This window comes from Penicillium odoratum, assembly GCF_028828045.1.
Source record: "Penicillium odoratum strain IBT 22623 chromosome Unknown utg000008l_segment0_segment0, whole genome shotgun sequence".
NCBI classification, from domain to species: Eukaryota; Fungi; Ascomycota; class Eurotiomycetes; order Eurotiales; family Aspergillaceae; genus Penicillium; species Penicillium odoratum.
In genome coordinates this window covers 197,538-218,774 of record NW_026643150.1, presented here as the reverse complement: position 1 = coordinate 218,774, position 21,237 = coordinate 197,538, and the positions used below count along the sequence as shown (strand labels likewise).

Genomic DNA, 21,237 nt, shown 5'->3' with positions numbered 1-21,237 from the left:
TGGGATTCAAATTCAAACTCAAGCTAAGTGTACAAACAGAGAATCTTTCCTGTCACCGCGCGCATATGTGTTACCTTCTGAGAACCAAAACGACTGATTCAATGATGACCAAACTTTTAGTCAATTTCGTGGGAATAGTATACGGCCTGAAACTCCTATATTTGATGTTTAGTTGGCACATAATAGTATCGGACCAAGCCACTGCAAGGCGCGAAGCAATCAATAAGCGACGTGTAATATATGCGACCTAACTTATTAAACCCACAGATTTCTCAAGACTACAAGATCTCCGAGTTCAGATATTCTGATGGACCTCGCATTCTCACATATCAGAGTCTCCATGCACCGAAGACGCGTACAAAGCTGAATATCCCATATGTAGTTTTTGTTCATGAAAATATCGACTGGATGAAGAGACATGTTCTTCAATCCGATGGTGGACAAGTGATAGAGTGGTCCGATTTCTGAGTCTACTGGATCCGACCCAAGAATCATCGATGGAGGGATGTTTTGACTCAATTGCGACTGTTGGATATAGTACGGTATGATTTCATCGCCTTTTAGGATGGCGACTCTGTTCTGACAAGATGTATCAATGATTTACGTCGCGGCGGATTTGCCTCAACTCAGACAAAATCACTCATCGTGATGGCCTCGCGCTCCGGAAAACTTCTGGCATTGGGATATTTACATTCCGTTTTAATGATCTTGCAACCTTCACTTACAATGTTTTATTACTTTGAGGTTATCTTGGCGAATGAGAACAGCTTTTATAGCAGTGTCGGTGACCAGAGCGTTTCGAATCTCGCGCTTTCGCGGTCTGGTCCGATCCAATGGACTACTGTCGACTATTCATGGCATATCCAATGGCCATGGGATGATGATGTTACGGCCGGCTATGCCGGGCCCCAACACATGTGAGTTCTAGGGACTATTTGTTTTCCTGGTATCGGCGAATGGTTGGCTATTATAACTCCTCGCACAACGCACCAGGTAGATAACAATCTTGGTATAATTATGCATTGACCGGAACTTTAAATGGGTTTCCATAAAGCCTGCACGCACCTTATGAATACACAATACAATATTTCTATTGTATAGCTATCGATGGTGCACTTTGCCGTCAGTCGCGACTAACTCAATATCGCTGTTTCCATTGAAGTGCTCCGAAACTTCACCATAGTGCACATTATAACTGACGGATTTGTTGATCCTGCTGTCCTGGCGTGCATATCCATTGGTAGCACAATAATCCGGACCGGAGGCGTATTGTCGTTGAGATTCACTGCCCATAAATCCAGGGAAGTAGTACCCGAGAAGAGCCCTCGATGCTGGCAGACAGGCACACATGACTGAGATCTGACATTCGATGACGGACCAGTAGATAAGTGGGTATAGACCCTTCGTTTGGTTGAGGCCCCAGCGGTTATTCCAGAAAACAACGACTCGAATAATGGCAATAATGGTAAGGCTGGAAGGCTCGGTTAGTACCTCCTAGAATTATTTGGAATGGAAGGGGCATAAGTGATATTTACACTGAGCCAACAACAAACATCAACGCTACGGTAAGCTTTTTCCGCAGAGGCATCTGCAGCTTGCTTACTTGATAAACAGGCATCAAGATCAAGATCTGTACAGACTGTTGGTCAAAAAGTAGGACAAACCACAGGAATGATACATACGGAGTCCACAAAGATGTTGGCGAGGCAGTTCACGAGGATAGAGTCAATAAAGTTAATACATCTTCCGGTATCCTCTCCCTTCCAGCCGTCCCAAGTCAAGTGAGTTGGTATGCATCTAAAGCTATCGATGAGAGCCCAGCAAGTACCAATGGCGCAGTTTGCTGCAATCAACTGGGGTTCAATTATTAGCGGTACACGGTAAGCTGCGGGCCTGACGGGGAGGTAGTGGTACATACAAAGTAAGACATGTAGCGAAAATCGGGCGTTTGGAAGATGCGCAACAAAAACAGAATTACACTGATTTTAGCGAGAGAGATCTGAACCTTATACATCACGGCCAGGCCTTGGAATAGCTGTTTTCCTTTAGAAAATGGATACAAGTCTGCTTAATAAGACCTCACGCACCTTGTAGATCATGGTGATATCTTCTTGTGGAACAATGTCCCAAATATTAGCACCAAATCCGTATCGAATCACTGTATTTTTTTCTTCTTTAGTAAACTGTAAGGAAAATTGCTGGTGTAAATCCTACTTTGCATATCAAGGAAGTAAATTGCAGTGCCGAGGACCCATGCAACAATGATACTATAATCATCCAATCCCCATCCCCCTGCAAGCCCGTTGGTCTTGGCGAAAATTCTGCCGATGAAGAAAAGTGTGGAAAGAATGAAAGGAATCAACGTGGCAGGATTGACTACCGCAGGCCTCTTAAGAGGAGTGACCTCACATGCCTTTTCGTATAGCCGTTTGGTAGCTGTAACAATTAGTCCAGTGCCGATCAAAGATATTTAAAACCCACTAAAGAACTCCTTTACCGTGCATTTGCTCTCGACCCTATCAAGGAAGGTGGTAAGCCTTGAGTCACTAGCGCAGAAGCAAGTCATATTAGTGCTAAGTGAGCAGTTTGAAAGATTCTCCTCGTCACAGGAAATCTTGCGGATAGTCAGCAGTGCTTATAGATTCTTCAAAACTCCATACGTACAGCGCAGGACGGGAAGTCAGTTAAGTCAGCAGCATGTAGCGCTACCACCAGTAACGCCAGGACATTAAGCAAGCATAGGTGAACTCTCATGACGGCGGTGAGCAGATACAAAAGGGTTGTCAAGGATCAGTGAAATCAGGAGCATTACGCATGGAAACCGGCTGGTTTTCATTCTTTGTCGGCATACATGTCTGACCAGGGCACTATGGAGACTTTTTGTGAAAAAGGCCAAAACACGTGGAAACCATCGATGGCGTTAGTCTGAAAATTTAGATCTAGTACGCCGTGCGCTCTTTGTTGGGTCAGGTGAGACCAGTACTGTGGTCCAGCCCTAATCTCTTAAGATTGCAGTGCCCGGTGTGATCTGGTGGATCAGGGAAATCAGCCGCATTCTGACTAGATCGTTTGGGTGAGACACCCTTGAGATCCACTCCGAACATCAATCGGAATTTGCAAATTTTGAGGCTTCGCCTAATTGCCTTGGAGGCTCCGTGCGAAAATAAGTCATACCTAAAATTTGGATGGCAACGATCGCAATGATTCTACTATAGAATTTTACATGTATTTTTGCCTTGTTTTACAAATAGGCTTTTACCAATAGCGCTTCTCTGTCATTCTCAAGTCTTAAAGGTTTGTTGAGAGATTACCTCGGATACTGGCTAGGAGAAGATCTATAACGTCTGCGTATCTCTGATACTGGTGGAAAAGACTCTAATCTCATACAAAGTCGGTCTCTATTGGTCGTATGAGAGGGGGAGGTAAATAGCAAATTTGGTCACGGGACCATACTCTCTAACAAGGTTCATTCTCACCTGCCCTTTTCGGGCTTCCCCGATCGCATGCAGGGCAGCTAGCGCTAATAGTGGTTTATCCTAACTCTAATTATGACTCTGCATTCAATTACTTCGCGACTTCTACAATAAAAGAAAAAGGTGCCGCCATACATGGTCTATCTGCTATTTTTTAATTGTTGCAATTTTTCAAAAAAAGCAAATACTGACTGAAAAACAGTTGACCCATGACTCTTCTATATAGTAGCTCTTGTTTATTGAGAGGCCATCAAATATTGGCTCCACATAGTTCAAGATTCCCTACCGCCGATAGAATTTCGGAGTTTTCTAAGAGTGCACTGCAGCTAAGGTGCCAGTCTGCCAAGTCTGCCAAGTCTGCCATGAACCTTCTGAATCCTGGAACCCGAACAGCTTTACTGTGAAACTTCGGTCAAATTTTTCACATTCTCTTACCCATCAGAAAAGAGAACCGAAGAGTGAGAGTGTTTTGGTCTAAGGTTGATGCAGATCAGGAACTAAATTCCCCGCATTTCTAGGTGGGCTCTAGTCTATTCGGTCGCAGTCTGATCAAGGTAGCAATTTCTGCGTTCTGCTTCGCGTGATATGTACTGACTGGGTATTCCAAACCCAAGGCGTCTGTAGTATGAAGAAGTGAGGCTTTTAGATTCCAAGTCTGTCTCGAAAGGGATTGACCAAAGCAGAAATTTGACCAGAGTTACTTAGCCCTTGTCGCGCTATTTTGACTATAGCTAGCAAATTAGGATGGGAGAATATGCGCCCATATAAAGGCAAGACGTCCAGTAATGAATGAGCTGCTTTCACTGGTGGTTCGCTGTCATCCAGCCTCTGTTTCTTACCAATAGTGAGAGGTTTATCTTAGAGGACTATTCCTGAATAGGCGAAGATACATGAATTATGTAAAGACTATTGGGAAGCTATCGAGTGCTGGAGAAAGTATGAATCATGGAATATTTTAGAAAGCATAAAGTGAGAGGTCATGTCACTGGGCCAGCGGGCTCAAGCAGGAGCTGGAGTAAGGCGGCAATGGGGATCTCTTAATGACACGAGGTAGGAACGACAGGAACAAGATATACAGCAGGTATTTATATATAGCGCTGTGGCGCCTACTATAGCTTGGGTGTGCGCTAATTATCACTCTATCCAGGGGCTTTTCAAGCGGCTTCATGCAGCCGTCCACCTCGACGTCCGCATGGCCCAACTTAACATGGGTTTGGCCGGGGTGGGACGGCTCATTAGTTTCTCGGATGAATCTGAAAAAATTCCAAAAAAATACAACAGTTAGGAAATTTGGACACTTCGCCCAATTGCCCCGAAGGCTCCGCCATCAGCTGATGCGATGAAGCCGAGTTTTGGAATGGATTTTGGGAATTGATGGCCCGGTGGTTCACAATGCATTGCTCCCGACTAGGCCACGGTTGCTCTGGCGCCGAATCCTCGTATATCATGTGTATGTGAGTTTCGTGGGTCCCAGCCCAGTACTATAGATACACATACTAAGTACTACGATTTGGCGTGACAGGACAATACCATAATACAGGTGCTCCAACAGAGGTGCTTGCGGCTAGGGTTGGACATATGACATATCCATGGATCATAGTTACCGCGTGATACTCTTGTGATTTTCTAGAGCCAATCAATTAATTCCGAAACTCAGACGACGTAAAATCTCGGTTCGAGCTCATTCGTGTAGCCCAGCGCGATTAACGTACAAATATATGCCCAGAGGCAGTAGACACGAGGTGTCCATCAAACATCATTTCCGGTGATATCGGGTGACACGACAAATATGTTTTAAATCCTTCGCAAGGCCAAAGATATTGTAATGGGAAGCTGGCGAAGATCAGGCGATGCCGTGAATGACAGTTCCCAAAATCGAAACAATCACGATGAACTACATCCTCATTGTGACAAGTCACATTGTCAGTGAGAACTCCTTTTTCTTTAGCTTTTCTGCAGACTCGTTGACAAATTTAAGTCAAGCGCACTGTGCCAAATCCCTCCGCATCTCTTCCTGGGGCCCGAGGGAAAGGAGGAGATTACAGTAATTCGAAATCTATATCCCGCATGAACGAATGGCACATAAAGCGTCGCTCAAAGAGGGTGCCATCATTTTACAGCTAGTATGCGCTCTACATCGGGGTAGGATTACAGATCCATATCTCATCACATTTATCAGAGAATTGCTTCACATGCAATGTCCCCAAATATCAGGCTCGGCGATAAACCTAGGCTCATGTACTCCAGACGCAAAAAATCTATATCTGGTATTCACCCGTATTTGAGGATGAAAACCATTATAATATAGACCAAGATTACAGAGTGAGAGAGATATTCAAAATCGGAGAGCCTCGATTCCTCACGTAGGGTTCCTTGACATTGAATGTTATTAAACTCACGATTACAGCACATTGAACTTTGATTCGTTATTGTTACAGCTCTTAGTCACACAACTGATTCATTTAGACAGATTCCATCAAATACGAGTCCCTTACAGCTGGTATCAGATAATCCACTCATTTTGACTATCCATCACAAAATCACATAATAACCATGGATTTATGAGCACCACCCTATATATGGGTCTTTTCGAAGTTTTGAGGCTCCACAGGTCAGATAAGTTTACTGGATCAACCATGGGGCAAATTTGTTCTACGAGAAATCATGACATCACTACCAAAGACCTTTTTTAGTGACGGAGATACGATCGGTACCAGATTCTACACTGCCACCTACAAATGATTGTCACCCCTCCCAACTAGTTACTGGCCAACCAGTCACGCAAAACGTGGCTCAGCCCTTCATATTCTATTCCCTACGAAAACCTATATAAATCTTAATAGCGAGCGTTCCTCGACCATTCCGCGACAATTACCCAGACCTTCGTAGATTACTGTGGCCTAATTAGATCTTTCAGAAATGAACAAAGAGTCTAAAAAGAAGGGCGACCAAATGGAAGGGTCCATGTGCGTCCAAATGCCCGTCGTACATGAGATTTCTTGCACCGTGATGCTCAACTTGGTTAATCTCAAAAATACCTCAGTTTGTCCTTAATCGAACTCGTGATCTAGCATTTGGTGCAGGGTTATGGGCGAACAAATTATATACCATTTGACAAGCTTACTGCTAAACTTCGTTGCATCTTGATGCCAACCGTGGATACTCTGTTTCCGATGATAACACCACTTTGCAAAGCTTGAAAAGAAACCAGAACTTCATTCATGTCCATTTTTGTTTGAGCTTTCCCATGATAAATATTACCGAGAATTAAAAGCAAAGTTTCAGCATGGATCAAGCCGCAGGCTGCAGGGAAATTGTTTTATGCTTTGACGGCACAGGATACAAATTCCATGGAGATGAAACAGATGGCAATGTCCTCAAGATCTACCGAGTAAGTGATCATAATACGAACTGATTTCTCTTATTGGCACTTACGTGAGCATAGATGCTTGATCGCGATAATAAAAACCACTTCCATTATTACCAACCTGGAATTGGGATGAATACCAGCTTTATGTTTGTCGCCCAGGACGACCACGCTCATCCCGTCCAGAGATGGTATACTAAAGCAAAAGACGCTGCCTTTGGCTCGACTTTTGAAGAACATGTCATGGCTGGCTATAGATATCTCATGGGAATTTACAGTCCTGGGGATAGAATTTATTTCTTTGGCTTTAGTCGCGGAGCATTTGTTGCGCGCTTACTTGCTGAGATGCTGGATCACATTGGTCTATTAGAGACAGGGAATGAAGGGAAGGTCCGTTTTATCTGGTTTGTCTTTTCCAGATGGGCACAATGCAGTTACAGCAGGGATACCAACCAGAAAGAAAAAGACGATGCTTACCAGTACATGAAAGCATTGCGGGAGACTTTCTGTCGCCCGGTATCGCAGATCCAATTTCTAGGTTTATTTGACACCGTCAACAGCATACCGCACTTCGAGATGAATCGCAACAAATTTGCATTTCCTTATTCTACAAAAACTTCTGCCAAGGTTATTCGACATGCAGTTAGTATCGATGAGCATCGTGCTAAATTTCGACAAGAAACGATGGCAGATCCCAACCCGATTTGTACGCCAGCTCGAACCAAATCGCATGACCACGAGGCCCGGAATTTACACTCCAGCAGTCGTCAAGATAGCTTTCTTGACCAGGGCCCTAGAACTAAGGGTCATAGGCCCCCTTTGAACGAGGTTCCTAGGCAGGGCGTCTACCAGCAAGATATGTTCTATCGACCTGCACCTCGTTCACATCAGCAAGCTATAAACAATAGTGATCAGCAAATGCCTCCAGAGCCCCAGACTTCCATGGAACATATGACTGCGGATTCAACCATTCCAGCAAGTAACTCCGAGGCAGTTGCTGAACAAGTACCCATATCGCCAGAAACTTTGTTCGATACTAATTGTCGTGGGCGGTGGAGAGATACCACCCAGGACATCGAAGAAGTCTGGTTTCCTGGATGTCACGCTGACATCGGCGGTGGATTGAAGTTGGGTGAAGACGAAGACTGGGCGCTAAGCCATGTACCATTAGTATGGATGGTACATGAAGCGCAATGCGCAGGGCTCCATTTTGATTCTGACAAGCTGAAGCAATTCCACTGCTTTGATGATTCAAATGATGGTGTCAGTCAGAAATATCCAGTGCATAGAAAAGCCAACCAAGAAAGGACAGAAAATGGTGAAAAAACAGGCGAAAGATCTGAATTTGAATACGCGCTTTGGAGAGCAAGCACGAATGGTCGAATACATGATTGTTTGCAATATCGTCATGGTGCGACGTGGCCTGTTGTTCTTTCGTGGAAGATGGTAGAGTACCTTCCGGTACGAAGGATGCTTTTACAAAAAGATCAATCCTGGAGACCTATTCGATGGCCTCTGCCTCTCGGGGAAAGACGCGATATCCCTGGGGATGCTACGATACATGTTTCTGCCATTCGCCGCTTGGAGATCAATTCAACGTATCGACCAAAAAATCTGATTCGCGGTGGAAAAGGAAAAGAGAAAATTGGTGCAAGCCATGAGGCCGGGGACTGGAAGGTGCACGCTCATCATGGTTGCCCAGTGCGAGAAACATACCGACGTGCGTGACTGAAGAACGATGTTATAGTTTGTAACGCCCGACCTGTAGGCTATTGCAAGTGAGCTGCTACTGAAACATAGTATGACTAATTGCACAAAGAACAATACACCAAAAACAATACATAAGAGTGTCTTATCTTGAATATGGAAGTCACCTAGTCGTTGAAGACATTGATTTATGCGTTCGGTTAAAAAGCGAGATAAATTGTAGTTCCACTTTTCCGAGCATATGGAAAATGGAGGCTTAGCGCTGATAATGTAATTACTGCTACATTCCTCACAACGACGTATTATAATGAAATCTATTTTTCCAGACTGAAAACTACCAATACTTGGAATTACATACAGACAATTGAGAGGACAAGTAAGGATGGTTGTCTTGACGACAAGAAATTCAATTAAACAGGAAAGCTGCCCTGGTACCGTGGCAGACTAAGCGTTTTGACCCTCAAGAGACGCTGCACTATGCTAACAATCGTGCAGAAATCAGGCCAAATGGAGCCAAACTAGACAGAAATGGGAATTTCTTGGCCTCGTCAGTCAAAAATATTGGCTCAGGTTAGTCAAAGCCTGTTCTGTTTAAGTGGCGGAATGAGGTACAATAAACGGGTGAGTCCATTGAAGTATGTCGCCTTGTGACTTTTGATCACGAAGTCTTACTTATCCCCTTTCCACGGCCTTCGAAACTCCAATCGATCTGTGTGGCCATTCTCACCTTCACACCTAGCTCATTAGCAAAGGCACGGACTAAGCCAGGATTCTGCTGGAACCAGCGTTCAGCCTGCACTACATCAATACCAGATTACACCACGTCCTCGGCCAGAGGCCCTGTTTTGATACCCCCGAATGCTGTTACCAGTAGTCCATCGCTCACGGCTTTTTTGATCTCTTGGGCCAGATGTACCTGATAGGTAGGGCCTGGTTTGATTGCAATGGCAGATTTGGCGTGCACACCACCCGAGCTGATACCAACCAGGTCAACACCTCTGTCAGCCAAAAGCGAAGCGAGCTGAACCGACTGGGAAACTGTCCAGCTCTTGGAAAACTCTTTCTTCAAGTCGTCTTCAAACTCAAGCCAATCCGTCGCACTTATCCGAATCAAGAGAGGTATCTCTTCTGGAATGCTGGCCCGTATCGTCTCACAGACTTCTAAAAGTAGTCTGACCCTGTCGTCAAAGCTCCCTCCACACTGATCTGTTCTTTTGTTGCTGACAGGGCTCAGAAACTGCTTTAATAGATATCCGTGGGCGGCATGAATCTCAACTGCATCAAAATTGGCTTTTACGGCCCTTTTAGCAGCCTCCACGAAGTCCCTTTTCAGCGCAGAAATTTCCTTCAAGCTGAGTTCCCGGGGAACGATACTGATTCCTTCTTCAAGGGGAATGGCCGACAGGGCAACAATCTGATCTGGCCACCCACCAGCTTCTTCAACGATCATAGCATTGGCGCTCAACCACGGAGCAACAGCACTAGCCTTTCGACCGGCGTGGGCTAGTTGAATAGTAACCTTTTGGCTTTGGCTATGAGCGAACTCGGTGATACGTTTCAACGGCTCAATTTGATCATCTTAATCAAGACCAAGATCTTGAGGCTTGATGCGGCCCACTTTCTGTACGGCTGTGGATTCCATGATTGCGAGCCCCGGGCCGCGCTGGATGATTCCGCCTAGGTGTGCAATATGGCAATCAGTGGCATAGCCATCTTTCGCAGAGTACTGACAGAGGGATGCGAGCAACAGACGGTTTGCAAGGGTCCTCCGCGGATGGTAATGGGAGTGAACAGCTTGACTGATCCTTCCAGTTGCATGCCAGCTGGAGGTGTCTGGGCTGTTGTGTAGTATGAGATGTCTTTGACCCGGACGTTGTCGATTATTTGCTGTTCCATGGTTGGGGACGTATTTTGACGCGATTTGAGTTGACGTTTAAGAGAAAACCATAAAGTTACATTCAAATGATCTGCAATTGATAAGTAAAAGCCTGGTGAATAAAGAGATGGCAAGGTAAGGGCAATTTTTGATCTACAAAAAGTAAACAAAAAGATCAATCCAGTGTTGGATTATCTGACCACCAGCGAGTTACCTCTCCATATGCAACTGTTGATTACAAATCCACCGCAGTGCTGTTGATGTGTCGGACAACCACGAATCTTAACCCTGCAACTGCGTGACGACTGTGTGTATCCAGGTCGGATATTCGATTGGGTATGAACAGAAGGAAAAAGAAAACGAAGTGTGCTCTACTCCACCTACCCAAAATCAAGCATCTAACATTTCTCAGATTCCCTCCGAAATCCGAGTCGGGGCAATAAGACCCTGACCCAAATGGAAGTCGTTTACCATTTCTTCATCACATGCATGCGGCCCCGAGTTGGAGACTGAAAATTTCCATCACGCCACGTACCCACCAGGTGCGCCCCTTAGGCGAATCCTCGCCATGAAGAAACCGAGCACAAGGAAGCATTTTTAATTCCGACCACCAAAATATCGTGGGAAACAATACGTAAAGAAGCGCAGCACACCGTTCTAGAATCTATTCCCATCCTTTGGCAGTTGGATATCGAAGAATATAGTGAGCATTTCCCATCTACGTGTCCACCATGATAAATGATATATAGATGACTGTGTTAACTATAACTGCTGGTGTGTTAATGGGGAGACTGGTCTTGTCTGATCCAGTAACTTTTAGCTATGGTGGATGTCCGAGTAATCCTCCATCAGCCTGAATGGACGATCGTGGAGCTGAGGCACGGAGATGGCCGAGCATGCGAGCGAACATCACTCCCGGGGGTTGTTGCAGGTCGTACGAATATATACTACCATGAAACAGAGCCAATCAATAAGGCGATGAAGAATGATAGTAGAGTACGAACGATAGATTTTGAACGGCATATGGATGAAATTCAGCCTCTGACTTATGTTCGTTCTTCTGTTTTAACCCATAGGGGTAACTGTAATATACACACCATTACAGTCTCTCTTCCTATAGTCATTACAGTTTTATTTGTAGACCGTGTAAAGCGAATTATTTTACTATGTAATTCCGCACTCTCTATCTTTTGATCAAAGTTAAATTTGAATCATTTTGAGTACCAGAAAGGATGTTTATAGGTGTTCAAAATCGAGTATTTTTTTTTGATGGGGTGCCAACCCCGCGCGACCGTGATGTGCTTCTGTTGTTCCTCACCTCCGATCGTACCATTCGTACAAGAAGTGCGAAATGCGCGGCATTTGAGATTGCGGGAGATGTGACCGGTGATGATGCTGGAACGTTGGAATTAGGCAGTAATTAGTCAGATGACTAATAGCTATAACTGGATCGTAAGTTACTGGCTTAAAATCTATGGGCTGTGAGAAAGGCGCTTACTCAAATAGCTTCTTCAATCGGAGGCCGCTATAACATCAAGCGCTTTACTGCTAATGGGACTTAAGTTGAGTGATGGCTCAGCCAGCCACGACATCTTTCTATTTACCCCTCTATTCATTCAGCCATCGGGCCTCCACGTGGGCACATCCATTTGGGTCTTAGGTCTAGTTCAATACTGCTCTTGGAATTCCTTAGCGTTATAGGAGAATGGGGTTTATTTGTTACAACGGCGGATTGAGCTCCGATGATTTCACAGAATGCGGTGAAGCTATTCAAGAAAACCCTGAATCTCTCAAGACAAATTCATCCTTCCAATACTTCTATGACGATTAAGCTTTCCTAGGTGAAGAAAGTGACAAGACTGTCTTTGGAACTCTGTGCGATAGGTTCGCTTGAAAAAACTAACCCTGCAAAACGAGAAGAGGCTTCCACGACTTCCAGACTCGACCAGGCGAGGATAGGATAGCAGAAATCATTCCGGCCATCTCCTCTTCCTCACATTCCGCATGATCCTCGAGCTCTCCATCATCGCTATCTCCCTCCATCATTTCTTCAAGCTCGATGGTTGCGTACTCAGGCAGCTCAACCTTGACCATAGTAGCTACACTGGGCGTGCCTTCGGCATCTAAAGCAAACAGCATATACCAGCCAGGAAGCAAGATACCAGCACTCTCAGGAAGGTTGGCAGTGAAGACGTGGCCTTCATGAGCATCCAACTCAAGTGGGACACGACGCTGATCAGTATTGACAGTGTGGGTGGTGGTTCCTTGTCGAACAAGAGACGCCGATGCAATGTGCTTGTCAGAGGAGAATTTCAAATCCCGACCCACGATGACTCGCTCATCAGCGGTGAGAATCTTGGGGCGCTCCCGCATTTCACCACTAGCAGTGAGCAGGTAGGGAGGAGTGAAGATCTGTGCGTCATAGTGGTTCGCAGAGCAGTTCCCACACAGACCACCACCACCATTCAGGACGGTCGCATCCGGGAGCAGCATGGAAATACTGTGGTAGACACGGATAATGTTGTGCCCATTCAAAAGCTCGAAAGTATCCGTCTCGGGGTTGTACATCTCCGGGTAGAACTGGACGGTGTGCTCGTTGAATGGCTGTCCCCATGCCTGACCACCTGCAATAAAGACTTTTCCGTCGGGAAGGACAACGGAAGTGTGGTAGACTCGGGGGAAGTTCATTCCGCCGCCAGAACCCCTGCCAGCAATTTGGACAAGAGGCTCTTCAAGTGGGGTTCCCAATGTAATGATGTGGGCATTCTTGGAGGCGTCAGAACCATCGTACGAAGGCTGGCCACCAAAGGTTAGAATCTTGCCGCGAACAGCATCATACATGACAGCATTGCCCGACATGGCGTCCTGGTCATCCATGCGCCTTCCAGCGAGAGTGGTGCTGCCGCTTCCATCAACAGTGTACCAATGCATCTTCATACTCGGTCCAGCCTGGAAAATGCTTCCGTCCTTCCATCCGAACAGCCAGGCGTGGTTATCGGCACGCCAGCGACCCAGTCGGTCATTGGTCAACATAGGGTTAACCTTGGCACCAGAGCGGGTGTACCACTTCCTCTTGATAGGGTTGTACACTTCGCCGTTCTTCTCCTCCTTGTTGCCACCGCTCCAAGAGCCTCCGATCGCGAAGATTCGACCATCGGAGAGAGTAGTGGTTGCGTGGTATCCGCGAGGCTGGCGCATGTCCGGACCATACTCCCAGGTATCTCCGTTGAAAATACTTGTTCGACCAGCGTCACCACCGCCACTCACAACGATGCTTCCATTGAAGTCCATGGACATGCCCGGGCAGAACATGTCATGATGGGTGTCGGCGACCACAGTCTGCTCAATAGTCTTGGTCTTGGGGTTCCATGTTGTGGTGAGCGTCTTGCCACCGGGGGAAGCAAAGAACTGGTCATCGGCCCAAGCTGACCAGAGCACGATTTGACCATTTTTCTCCTGGGCCGCGCCAACAGGAATAACGGGTAAATCGAGTGTTGGTCCCCAGGCGCCCTTGCCGGGCTCAATGGGGAGCCTGTAATCGGCAACGTAGATTCCGAGGTTGACGATCATAGCAGGCTCATGCCACCCCTCAGGTGTGTCCGGCAGACGGGGGGTATCACCGACCAGTTTCACGTAGCGCGCAGCTGTGGGGTTGAAAGCAGCGAGCTTCATGCCTTTGTTCTTACCCCAAGTTCCGTAAGCCACCGGCTCACCCCAGTTCCGGTCATCTTTGCTGAGGTAGACACGGTGGTTGGCAATCTGGCCCTCAGTGGCACTGTCATCCAACCGAGGCAGCATCGTTAAGCCGCTGACGTTGTGCACGGTCTTGAGATCAATTGAAATCCATGGTGGCCCTCTGTCAAGGTTGTCACTTTCCCAATAGGTGTCACTCTTGCCGTCAACGGCTTGTTCACAGTAATGACCCCATTTCCGACCAGTGCAGGTCGTGCGGAATTGTTTGATATTCAGGAGAGTCGAATTGACAGGCGGTGATTGCCATTGAATTTCACCGGTGACTTGACCGTTCAGGTCAGGACGGTTCTCCTCAGTGGATTCGTAGGAGTACTCGGCGGGTTTGTGGGCGCCGACGGAGACAGCTCCTAAAAGGAGACTGGCTGCGTATGGGATCTTCATTGTGAGAGAAGAAACAAATTGTTGAGTGCATCGTATACGAGTCGTCTGGGAACTTATAACGGTACGAAATGGTTTCAATGCAAAAGTAAAAATGAGGAAGAGGAAGCTAAGGCGAGGTCTCTAGGGAACCTGTGGAGCTGAGCCCAGCGGCTAGCGACCGCCACCGCTCCATAGCGCGGACGATGTGGGCTTCTGGATGGATGCGATCATCATGGACTTTGGTCCGTGATCTCACTCGACTACGGTTGACTCCAGCGGCCATGTCATCTACCACAGTACGAATACCTACTTGAGTACCTACCGATAATCGATGGTATATAGTCTTATTCTCACAATCGTAGTACTTTATTCCAGCCCATTTATGATCTGATTTAGGGGTCATTTCAACATAGTCGCTGTAGTCAACCATAACTTGTCGCGAGAAATTCTATTTGCAGAGGGACTCATGATATTACTGCCGAAGTTGCTTTCTCCACTTTGTCTGCCAAACTTTATGAGCGCAAACCTACGAGAGATTCTCGTCTCTGCTAAAACACATGCCCCACCTTGATGGATGCGGGAGCTTTGGAATCGGGAATCGTAAGACGCTTGGTCGTTGGAAATATCCAATTTTGCTGGTGATCTTCACCTTTGGAGCTCTTAAAGACAAACGCCACAGAATTCATCATCTTTGGATAGAAATTTTCCGACCTTTTCTTCGGTTACGCCAGAAGAGATCTAAAACAGAACTGTCAGTCTGTGCAAAATTCAAAACAACTTTGTCGTATCTTTCCGATCCAATCCATGATGATATTCCGATATATATGATAACAAAATGCAGACCAATAAATGAATAGATGATGACCCAAGTGAAAATTAGGTTGTGATTTCAAACCTCAGCTGCCAAGGAAATCTGCATTTTTTTTTCTTGATTTTGAGTCAGTTCATAGATCCACAAGGGGCCCGGGGAGAATTCTAGCATACCTATCTAGGTGTTGGATCGGCAGCTACTGATGCAACCCCACCCACCAGTTCCCTGAACGTCTGAGACATCGCCACTTGTTTCCGCCTCAGAACGCCAATTCGTCATAACGGGGCGAATCATGGACGATCGCTTCGTAGTCACAGAATTTGATTTGCTCGTATCTAACCGATCGTACTGCACGCTAGTCATTAGGGACATACTAAGTCGATCGAACTGCGTCTGAACTTTGAATCAAGATCGTCTCGGTCGAATGGTACAGACCCACAAGGGCGGGCCCGTGCCAGCGGTCCGCAACCTATTTAATATGGTTAAACATTTGTTTGCGTCCATTTAAAGTACGTCACTGCACGAACTGTGGGTTTCCCGACCAATTCTATTGTGGCTTTCAGCATGGGTTTTGACATCATATATCAAAAGTACAGTCTAGGCCATCTCAAGAGGGCAAGTGCCCCGAATATTTTTATCGATCACTTTTTTATCCATAGTTCAGCTTGGAGGGGCGGGCAGCAAGTAGGCGCATATTACTAGAATCCACTCTGGTATTATTATGATTAATGAGGTTCTGATTTGTTGACCTTTGCCGATAATATATCCACCCTCCGTACTCCCCGTGCAGACACGCCACGGTCGCCTATCCAGTTCCACTGCATAATGATCGATATTATAAATGACAAAATTGGCGCCAGTATTATTTGTCATTCATATCAAAGCCCCGCTGATAAACCGGAGTTAGATGTCTGGAGCGGGGCAGGACCACCCGTGTAGAATCAGTGAGTAACCCAGATTGGGAGTGTTGATGGTTCGCTCGGACAGAGGCAAAGTTTGAAGGAAAGTGAAGCGAGTACTAGTGGATGAGATCGATGAAGTGGTGACCCATCATTGCAATCGAGATGATGTTATTGGACACCACATGTTTTCTCAATTACATCGAGGGAACAATTCACGGAGATGAAAAATGATGCATAAGAACTGAAAGCCTCCCTCAAATTGGCAGCTTTTCTCCGAATCAATCGTTCTAGGAATTTTCACAATAACCTTTCAGCAATGAGTCATCCAGTGGATAAAAGCAACATCCAGGGCGGTATCTGGCCGCGCATGCCCAAGGAGTTTGAGTCCTACCTCTTTTACAAGATCACGAATGTGAACAGATTCCGCAATGACCTCAAAGAGTTTATCGGGGAAATCACCACTGGTAAGGAGTGTGAAGAGCGTTTGTCGAAGATCGACGCGGCAGAGAAGTCTGGCAGGCCAACAAGAATTCCCATGTCGGGCATTAATGTGTCGTTCAGCCAGAAGGCATTACAGAAGGTATGTTCTGATTTTCAGGGAGTTCCTCAGCCACGAGATCGCATGCTAACAATAAATGCAAAAAGCTGAACCTGGCGCAAATCAATGACGGCCTCTTCGAAAAGGGCATGTACAGCGACCTTATCTTCGAGGGGGCCGATATCCCCGAGAGGTTGCTTCCAGAGTTCAAACCACCTCCTGGAAACCCCAAGGATGATGACAGTTGGCGCATTGACTTGGTATTTATCGTCGCTGCTTCCGGCGAGGAAAGCCTTAATGAGGGAATCGCCAAGATTGAGACCAACTTCCATCTCAGGGACTTGAACAAGACTAGTCTGGAATCCGTGGTTGTGAAGCATGGACAGCGTCGGCCAGGAGAGTTTCGTGGCAGAGAACAGTAAATATTTCCCTTAATAGATTGGGCTACAATTTTCTAACATGATCTCCAGCTTTGGATTTGAGGACCACATTTCGCAGCCTCAAATCAAGGGTCTGGACCCGGAGCCGAAGCCACGTGAGCCGCTTTCTTGTCTTCCAGGGTAGGTCATTAATCTATGTTCGAAAGGCTTTGAGCTAATTGAGTTAGATACATCTTCGTGGGTCATGAAGGAGATCCACGAAAAGACACTACGCCCCCTTGGTCTGTTGAGGGCAGTTTCCTTGTGTTCCGTCAACTTGACGAGAAGGTTCCCGAATTCAATAAGTAAGTCTCACCAGTGTCTCACGATAGAATTCAATCTTACTATGTTTAGATTTATTGAGAATGCAGCAAAGAAAATTCCTAACTACTCAGGGGAGAATGGTGCGGAGAAATTGGCAGCGCACTTGATGGGACGTTGGAAGAGCGGTATTGGAGCCTGCATTCTGTCCTCTGACGCATAACACTGATGAATTCTAGGAGCCCCTGTGGCTTTAACTCCCGACAAGGACGACGCGAGCCTCGCCTTCAGGAACGACTTTGATTTCCGGCCTAAACAAAGCATTCTAGGGTGCCCGTTTGCCGCGCACGTCCGAAAGATGCGCCCTAGAGCAGACCACAAGCGCGACCTTGGCAAGGACGACGACTTGGTCGCCGGCCAATTTACTGATCCATTGGCACACGATACCAGCAACCCTCCAGATCTGGAAGTTGACAGCGACGAAGAACCTGACCAGGGTCCTGACAAGGAAGATGCTAGCGTTATCCTGCGGCGTGGTATAACGTTCGGTCCTGAACTTGGACCTGACGAGACGGAAAAGACCACCAAGAGCCGTGGTATCTACTTCACCTGTTACCAGAGTGATATCCGCGATGGTTTCAATTTTCTCATGACTCGTAAGCACCATTGCCCTCATAATTTTGAGTTTGGCTGACAATTATAAAGGCTGGGCTAGCAACAGCGTTTTCCCGACATCCAAGAAGAGAGCTCACAAGGATGGTCCTGGAATGGACCCGTTCATCAACCAGAGACAGCGTAAGGATCATCCCGAAGGTCATATCAGTCTTTACGATGGTGTGGATCACGAGAAAACTTACAAGCTAGAGCTTGGTACTAGCCCTTGGGTGGATCAGCGGGGTGGTGAATATTTCTTTACTCCGTCCATTCGAGGCCTCCGCTGGTTTTGCAATGCGCCGCATTAGGTGGAAAGAATTCCTTACTTTACGGCTCATTGGTATATATCAAGTTGCGATCGTATTTTTCTATGAAAGTAACCACGGATTGCAGCCGGTAGCTTAATGGCTCGAACCGCCTGGCAGGCCTGTCATGCTTAGGGTATTATGATCTATATTGTGCGCCTCATTCTATATTAAATCACCTGAGATTGCTGGTGATAGTGTCTTACTTTTTGCCTTCCCGCTCTTCCAAAATGGCTCTTCTAATTGCAAAAAGCAAGTTCTGGTGAAAGTTGTCCTATTGCCTGGGCAGTCGAACATCCAACTTAGAGACAATAATGCTAGCGCATTTTGACATCAAGGGTGGGTTGAGGCTTTTGCATGGGCTCTGAGTGTTGATACTTCGGGTCCTCTCACGGCACAACACGCATGAAGCGACATACTGAGTAGCGAATTAGACACGCAAAGGTATGGTGGGGCTCGGCCAATGGGCTCTTAGGCCTGTAGTCCAAGCAGGTCAAAGCACTTCGGATAACGCTGAGTTTACGTTGGGGTTCGGGCCGTAAGTTACGGAACGATCAAATAATTCGCCTTCTCACTTTATTGTGTAACACTCTGGTTACCCATCCCTGTCCAATAGAATAAAGGGCTACGCCAATAACTCCCGTGCTTCCGGGAACCAATTTGCAGGCCTGCTATTAAATCCGATATTTTGGATTACACCACGGCGGAAAATTTCCCAGAACCTACGAAGCTACATGTCCAGTTGACCATTTATCTACATGAGAGAACGTTTGGTCAAAGATTGGCAGGTAATGATTGACCAGCTTCATCAAAGCTAGAGACCCAATAGACTCATGGTAATATTCGAAATTGGCGTCCATATCTCAACGAAGAAATAATATAGGCTGAGCCGAAATGAATATATGGTTAAAATTATTGATAGACAAGTTGATCTCAAGCTTCAACACAGCACCTTGTCAAACAATATACGAAAAAAGTCGGAAATCCTAGATAAATTTGTTCGTTGGTTGGCACTGAAACCGTGGTCTTGACAGCCTGACACTTCAGTGTGCGAATTCCACTCTTTAACTATGAAATCCTTCTCCAGCAAATGTTTAACACTCGCTTAAAGGTCTTTGGCGATTTCACATTCGAGATGATGACGATTTCCACCTGCTTAAAGTCGACGCACATAGTATAGACGGCCATGGAGCAATCAGCTGCGGGATCCAGATCATCATCCATGAGTGGGATGGTAGTCATGTCTGAGAGCTCAATCACATTGGGGTGCATGACGCACAGTTCAATCAAGAGGCAGCTTTCCTCCGCTTACCCCTCCGTGCTGACATTCATATCTTCGTCGATGGAGCACCTTTTGCTCTGTCGGAAATTTTGCAAGTAGAAGCTCAGGTCAATCCATGGTATCTTAGAACCCAGATCTGATCTGCGATATCATAAAGACTGGCATCAAGTTAGAGAAACATGGTTGCGGTTGTACTTAAGATGCCTTGACACCTAGCGAGCTTTAAGACTAATTACCGCTGGCCGTGGTAATCAAGTAGGTCACCGGCAACCACTTTCTTACCGAACCTCAAACAAATGCTGTCTTCATGTACAACCATTTTACAAGAGGGAAATCTGGGTCATTCTTGTACAAAATTACGACAGCTAAGGTGACGAGATGTTTTAATTCCTTCATCTAGTGCACCGCATTTGATGACTTACTTCAACTTGAAAGTAAGTCCACACGCCCTACCTTGTGCAAATTCCTCAATGGCACAGACTAAGTCACAACAAATCTCTTCTAAAACCACACTGTCTGCTTTGTACGTTTCATATGTCTGAATAAATGTCTTGTCCACTTCGCCGTCGTCCATAGCTCCCCAGATGCCTTTCTCGCTACAAATGTCAAGTAGCCATTGAGGACATCTCGAGTTTCTGAATCAACTTTTTTAGCATCTAAGAGGGAAATGATTAGGGGAACTAATCCAGGGCCTCCTGGAGAGTCGTCACCACAACTATAGACGATTTTCTTTACCGACATGTCTCTGTAATCATTACCTGGATTGGAGTCACTGCCTGACCAGCAAGATGTTGAGGAAGAATCTCGCGATACCTCCGAGAGAACACATTCTGTAAATCAAAACCGATTCTGATTGACGGCGTCTCTCATCACAGCGCGACGCATATTCTCGCTCACAAGTTCCATGGGAATATAGAAGCTCAGATCAAAATGTGAGATCGTACGACTCATCAGCGCCATGAATACGACAAAGCGGCATTTTTCGAAATCAGTCCCCTGAACTTCCAAAGGCCGAAACTCGACGCGCCATCCCATATCCATTCCATCTGGCGGAGGCTTCAAGCGAATATCGAGCCAGAAACTGCCAATGAGAGCATGGAAATGATATGTATCCGAGGGCGATTCAGGGTCGAGATGCTTCGGGTCTATGATCAAGGGGTCGTATTTTAATAAGTGCGAGAAGAATTCAGAAAGATTAACATCCATTCCGGCTTCTTCGAACAGGGCTCTAGTCTTTGCATTCCCAGTGCTATAGGATTGGTATCCTTCCGGGATATGATCATCATGGCTGGCATACACGGGACTGAAGGACCACCGCATATTGGAAGTAACGACGTTTTTTCCCACAACGGTCTGTAATCAGCATGATCAGCATATTTATACACAACAATGAATTTCTCGAAACCAACTTTGCTCAGAATTTCTTCCATCGTTCGATTATCGTTCAACGCATCTGTGGCATGCCAGCGACTTTCTGTATCAACCAGATATCCCTTATAGCACAGATTTCCTGCTGTAAGGGCCAACAT

The 21,237-nt window shown here is 46.2% G+C and overlaps 7 protein-coding genes across 7 annotated transcripts; 3 read left to right on the top strand and 4 right to left on the bottom strand.

Annotated features, from left to right (window-relative positions):
- Nucleotides 1-726: 726 nt before the first annotated feature.
- On the top strand, nt 727-921 carry N7520_010305 (uncharacterized protein; the record flags this gene model as incomplete). The annotated part of the gene is made up of 1 exon (XM_057144238.1): nt 727-921. The coding sequence occupies one exon, from the start codon at nt 727-729 to the stop codon at nt 919-921; it is 195 nt and encodes a 64-aa protein (XP_056989992.1).
- Nucleotides 922-1,101: 180 nt separating this feature from the next.
- Nucleotides 1,102-2,566, bottom strand: N7520_010304 (uncharacterized protein; the record flags this gene model as incomplete). Its single annotated transcript, XM_057144237.1, has 7 exons — nt 1,102-1,471; nt 1,536-1,630; nt 1,683-1,853; nt 1,919-2,035; nt 2,088-2,158; nt 2,215-2,436; nt 2,482-2,566. The coding sequence occupies 7 exons, from the start codon at nt 2,564-2,566 to the stop codon at nt 1,102-1,104; spliced, it is 1,131 nt and encodes a 376-aa protein (XP_056989991.1).
- A 4,193-nt stretch (nt 2,567-6,759) lies between these two features.
- Nucleotides 6,760-8,568, top strand: N7520_010303 (T6SS phospholipase effector Tle1-like catalytic domain-containing protein; the record flags this gene model as incomplete). Its single annotated transcript, XM_057144236.1, has 2 exons — nt 6,760-6,864; nt 6,919-8,568. The coding sequence occupies 2 exons, from the start codon at nt 6,760-6,762 to the stop codon at nt 8,566-8,568; spliced, it is 1,755 nt and encodes a 584-aa protein (XP_056989990.1).
- A 793-nt stretch (nt 8,569-9,361) lies between these two features.
- N7520_010302 (uncharacterized protein) lies at nt 9,362-10,443 on the bottom strand (the record flags this gene model as incomplete). Its single annotated transcript, XM_057144235.1, has 3 exons — nt 9,362-10,111; nt 10,166-10,273; nt 10,300-10,443. 3 exons carry the CDS (start codon nt 10,441-10,443, stop codon nt 9,362-9,364), a joined length of 1,002 nt encoding a protein of 333 aa, XP_056989989.1.
- Nucleotides 10,444-12,322: 1,879 nt separating this feature from the next.
- On the bottom strand, nt 12,323-14,557 carry N7520_010301 (uncharacterized protein; the record flags this gene model as incomplete). The annotated part of the gene is made up of 1 exon (XM_057144234.1): nt 12,323-14,557. One exon carries the CDS (start codon nt 14,555-14,557, stop codon nt 12,323-12,325), a length of 2,235 nt encoding a protein of 744 aa, XP_056989988.1.
- Nucleotides 14,558-16,565: 2,008 nt separating this feature from the next.
- Nucleotides 16,566-18,429, top strand: N7520_010300 (Dyp-type peroxidase; the record flags this gene model as incomplete). The annotated part of the gene is made up of 7 exons (XM_057144233.1): nt 16,566-16,829; nt 16,895-17,205; nt 17,258-17,347; nt 17,395-17,511; nt 17,561-17,655; nt 17,707-18,123; nt 18,173-18,429. 7 exons carry the CDS (start codon nt 16,566-16,568, stop codon nt 18,427-18,429), a joined length of 1,551 nt encoding a protein of 516 aa, XP_056989987.1.
- Nucleotides 18,430-20,545: 2,116 nt separating this feature from the next.
- On the bottom strand, nt 20,546-21,237 carry N7520_010299 (glutamate-cysteine ligase; the record flags this gene model as incomplete). The annotated part of the gene is made up of 2 exons (XM_057144232.1): nt 20,546-21,061; nt 21,118-21,237. The coding sequence occupies 2 exons, from the start codon at nt 21,235-21,237 to the stop codon at nt 20,546-20,548; spliced, it is 636 nt and encodes a 211-aa protein (XP_056989986.1).